Source organism: Caenorhabditis briggsae, assembly GCF_000004555.2.
Source record: "Caenorhabditis briggsae complete genome, chrII, whole genome shotgun sequence".
Lineage (NCBI taxonomy): Eukaryota > Metazoa > Nematoda > Chromadorea > Rhabditida > Rhabditidae > Caenorhabditis > Caenorhabditis briggsae.
In genome coordinates, this window is record NC_013486.2 from 16,288,235 (window position 1) to 16,292,647 (window position 4,413).

The window sequence follows — 4,413 nt, forward strand, 5'->3', positions numbered from 1 at the left end:
GGCTCCTACAAAAAATATCAAAAAGTTTTCAACTGGTAAACTTTTTATCATAATGTGATCAATATTTTATCAGTTGACAGATTTTTGATATCTCTCATAGAAACCGAGAAAAATTGGCTCAAACTAAGAGTTAGGGGACTCCTTCTACTACAGGCTTTACGGTACGGTATCTTAAGCAGCTGAACTAATTTTTATGAAAATTAAACTTTTAATGAACATTAAAAAAATCAAATAAGAATTGCATAGAGCTGGACTTATAGAAATGCACCAGAGGTACGTCAGCTATATAAAAACTTCACAAAATTACAAAACTACGAAACTTGAAGTCTCCGGTGATCCTAATTAATTTCAATTTCAAAATCATGATGCTTCATTTTTCTGAACAAAGTTACTCTGAAACATGAATCATCCTTCCATCTTATGCTTATTTTCTTCAAAAGAAGCCGATTTAAACCCCGCCCACATTTCAGGGATTCTCACCAATTGGCCGACTCCGCCCCATCTCGACACCCTAGCTGACAAAACGGTGCCGCGGGTGTGTTGGAAATTTCGGAATTCACACTTCTATTCTGAAGACAAGACGTCTTCTTCTAGATTCTGGAGTGTGGGCTTCCGTGATTTATTAGTGTTCACCGATACTTTTGACTTATCTGCTGAAATTCTTCTAGAGGACACAGATGTCAAAACGGGCGGCGACGTCGGATGAGGAGGATGGGAAGTCGATGAAGGTAGGTGTGAAAATCTCGAAGCTTCTGAAAATTTGATATCTTCAAATTTCACATAGCTCAAAATGAGCAATTCTACAGTATCCTGCTCTCGAAAAAGGCAAAAGCTGAACACTATGGTGGTGAAGTGTGACATGTCATCTCATCGTTTTCTCGTTTTTATTTGAGAACTTCAAGTTTCTGAAATTTTGTTGACTTGGAAGGTCTTGAAAGGTGCTCCAATCAAATCCTCTCTGATAGAAGGTATACTGATCGATATTCTAGTTTTTAAATTTTCAGAAACCCCGATTCTCAATAGCTAATATTCTTGATGAGGTGGATGATGAAGAGGAGGATGTTGATGTTGAGGATGACGTGGAAATTGAAATCAAAACTCCCGAGAAGACGTGTAGAGGAAGACCAAAGATAGGAGCTAAAATGAAGGTGAGCAGTTTGGAATGGAAAAAGCTTAACAGTTATAAAATTTCAGGAAGGTAACATTCCGATAGAATGCAAACTGGAAGGATCAGAGTTATGGGCAAAGTTTTTCGATTTGGGAACCGAGATGATTATTACAAAGAGTGGAAGGTAAGAAATAACGAAAGCAAAACCAAATTCGATAGGTTTAGAATTTTCGGTAGATTATTGTGAACCAGGAATTCGTAGATAAGGGCATAAGCTCAATTATCTCAATTTCTATAAAATATATCAAAAAGTGGGCAACTGATAAATTATTTGTTACAATATCACCTACATTTCATCAGTTGGCAAATTTTCGTTATCTCTTATAGAAATTTAGATAATTGAGCTCAAAGTTGAACTTTGATTGTTTAACGTTTGTACTCTCTCTCTATTAGATCTCGTTTCCTAAACCAATATTTTTCATCGAGCTTTTTCGAAATCTGTAAAACGTCATCGTGTTTTCTGCCTTCTGATTTTTTCATGCTCTTCCCTAATTTCCAAAATTGACTCGACTCCTCTCATTTTTTCACCCCCGAACCACTCACCACTCAATTTTCACCCATTTTGTCGACTATCCATCCCCTCCCTTTCAAACTGATTACTTTTTGCTCCACTTTGTCTATTTTTTCGGGGTGTTGTTGTAAGACTCTCCATGAAAAGACATGAGTTAATTTGTTAGAAAACGTCAAGGGCTTCTTGTTTCAAAAATAGAGAGAGAGAGGAGTGGAACCCCATAAAGAGAGTTGTCACTTACACTGATGAGCTTTTTGCTTCTTTTGGAATTTTTGGAATTTTGGAGGAGAATGGGGGTTAGGAATTATGAACCCTCATCATAACAAAACGTTCTCGACGAAAGAAATATGATATTATAGAGAAAGATCTTCAACAGGATAATGTTATTCGATCGGTCTGAAATAACAAAAAAAAAAAAATGTTTTTATCCTTTTAAACAACAGTGAAATCTGTAATAGAAGGGCCTCCTAGCTTCGAGCCAATCCATCTCGGTTCCTGTCAAAGATGGTTAATAGGTAAATTTTTTATCATAATATCACCAAGTTTTTATCAGTTGACACATTTTCGATATCGTACATAAGAGCCAAAAAAAATTAGCTCAATCTTGGAAGTCTGGGAGCCCTTCTATAACAGGTTTTTCGGTAAATATGATCCGAGTGTAAGGAAACGGTGATTAGGCTCATACTACCTTTCTCTTTTCTGAATCTCAATCGTTCTAATTTGCATTTCCTCAGAAAATTTGTCGTTCGCATCACCCTCTCTCTCTCCAATACGTATCACTTTTTTCAAACACCCAATTTTCAATCCGTCACATTCTACCGTAATCCCTTCCCTTTCCGCCGCCAACCCGCCTCGTCACGTCCAATCGATTTACATGTCTATCACTTGAATATGGTGTATTTCTAATTGGTTTACGTCTTCCTTCCATCTTGAATGTCTTTTTTGCGGCTGATGGTGTCCCGGGTCTTCTGAATACATAAAAATAGCACATTCATCAATTCAGAAAACACCCGCGATGTCGTCTTCTGAATTATTAAAAGAGTGGTAGCGTCGTGATTGAATTCTGTTTGATGGGTCACTTGGGACACTGGGAATACGGTAGAAACGGGCGAAGAGAGAAGACTAATTGATTGTTGAGTGATTGTTGGGTGTTCGAGATAATGGGAAAAAAATGGTGAGAGAGAGAGAGAGAAAAAAAGAAAGTTAAACGGTTTGACGAAATGGATTACGGTAGTAGTGGGAATGTAACGAAACTTGAACAAAAATTCTGTAGATACCTATTAGGGTTGATTATGTTTCAGTTATTAAGGTTTTTGTATTAGATATCTGAAAAGAAATAATTTTCAACTAATAAAGTATTTTTTTTTTGGGAAATCAACGACTTTTCAATTCAATTTTTATTCCAGGAGGATGTTCCCAACGGTCAAGGTATCCTTCTCCAACGTCCTCTTAGATACTCTATACTACATTTTCCTTGATGTGGTACCAGTGGACTCAAAACGGTAATTTTCAGAAAATCCTAAAATAAAAAAAAATCTTTTTCATTTCAGATACCGTTACATCTACAACAAATCAGCATGGTTGACTGCTGGAAAAGCGGAGCCGGTGCCCAAGAATCGGTACTACCTTCACCCGGATTCTCCATTCACAGGAGATCAGCTTCTGAAGCATGTGATATCGTTTGAGAAGACAAAATTGACAAACAACGAGGTGGATAAGACGGGACATGTGAGTTTGAAACAGTTTAGAAATACCCCAAACTTTTTTTTTTGATTCCTCTCAAAGATAACAAAAATGTGTCAGCTGATAATTTGTTTATCATAATATCACAAACATTTTATCAGTTGACACTTTTTTTTATATATTGCATAGGAGCCAAGAAAAATAAGCTCAAACTTGACAGTGCTCTTTTATTACAGGTTTTACGTATCTTTATCAAATACAATTTATTTTTCAGCTGATCCTCAACTCTATGCACAAGTACCAACCACGTATTCACATCGTCCAACGACCAAAATCCAGTCCACTGGACCACAATAAATTTGTGATGGCTGACGAGCAACACTGCACCTATACATTCCCTGAAACGCAATTCATGGCAGTCACTGCTTACCAAAATCAATTGGTAATTTTGAAAAACGATGAAAAAGCAATAATAGAAATTGTTTCAGATAACGAAGCTGAAAATCGAGAAGAATCCATTCGCCAAGGGATTTCGGGATCCAACTGGCAGGTCTCCAGATGAAATGTACGTTTTTTTAGGATTCAGAAAAAGATATTTGAAAATTGATAAGTAGTAAAATTACGGAAAAAATTGTAATAGAAGGACCCCCTAACCTTTAATTTTTGAGCCAATTTATCTCGGTTCCTGTCAAAGATATGAAAAGGCTGCCAACTGATAAATTATTTAGCGTAGTATCAAAAACTTTTTATCAGTTGACACATTTTTGCTATCTTGCATAATGGGACCAAGAAAAATGAGCTCCACCTTGACAGTGTGAAGACCCTTCTATTACAGGTTTTACGGTATTACTAGGATATACAAACAAAATATGATTTTTCAGGGAACGCAATCCGGGAGACCTCTCTCCCATGATGCTCTCCAACTTCTACCACTCATCCGCCCTTCAACAAGCCATGTTCCAGCAGTGTCTCTCGAAAATCCAAATGAATCCATCCATCATGATGCTATATCAGAACGTGTTCCCCGGTGCACCAGGCATGCCCACCCCAG

The 4,413-nt window shown here is 37.2% G+C and overlaps 1 protein-coding gene across 1 annotated transcript in view; it reads left to right on the forward strand.

The window, feature by feature from the left end:
* Positions 1-677: 677 nt before the first annotated feature.
* Cbr-mab-9.1 overlaps positions 678-4,413 on the forward strand; it is a gene marked incomplete at both ends in the record, with an annotated part of 3,750 nt that continues 14 nt past the window's right edge. Inside the window, 8 exons of the mRNA XM_002632146.2 lie at positions 678-728; positions 1,005-1,148; positions 1,195-1,292; positions 3,086-3,181; positions 3,230-3,407; positions 3,637-3,804; positions 3,851-3,927; positions 4,244-4,413. The exon at positions 4,244-4,413 is cut by the window's right edge and continues 14 nt beyond it. Coding sequence (XP_002632192.2) covers positions 678-728; positions 1,005-1,148; positions 1,195-1,292; positions 3,086-3,181; positions 3,230-3,407; positions 3,637-3,804; positions 3,851-3,927; positions 4,244-4,413 — 982 coding nt within the window. The remainder of the gene's footprint in view (positions 729-1,004; positions 1,149-1,194; positions 1,293-3,085; positions 3,182-3,229; positions 3,408-3,636; positions 3,805-3,850; positions 3,928-4,243) is intronic.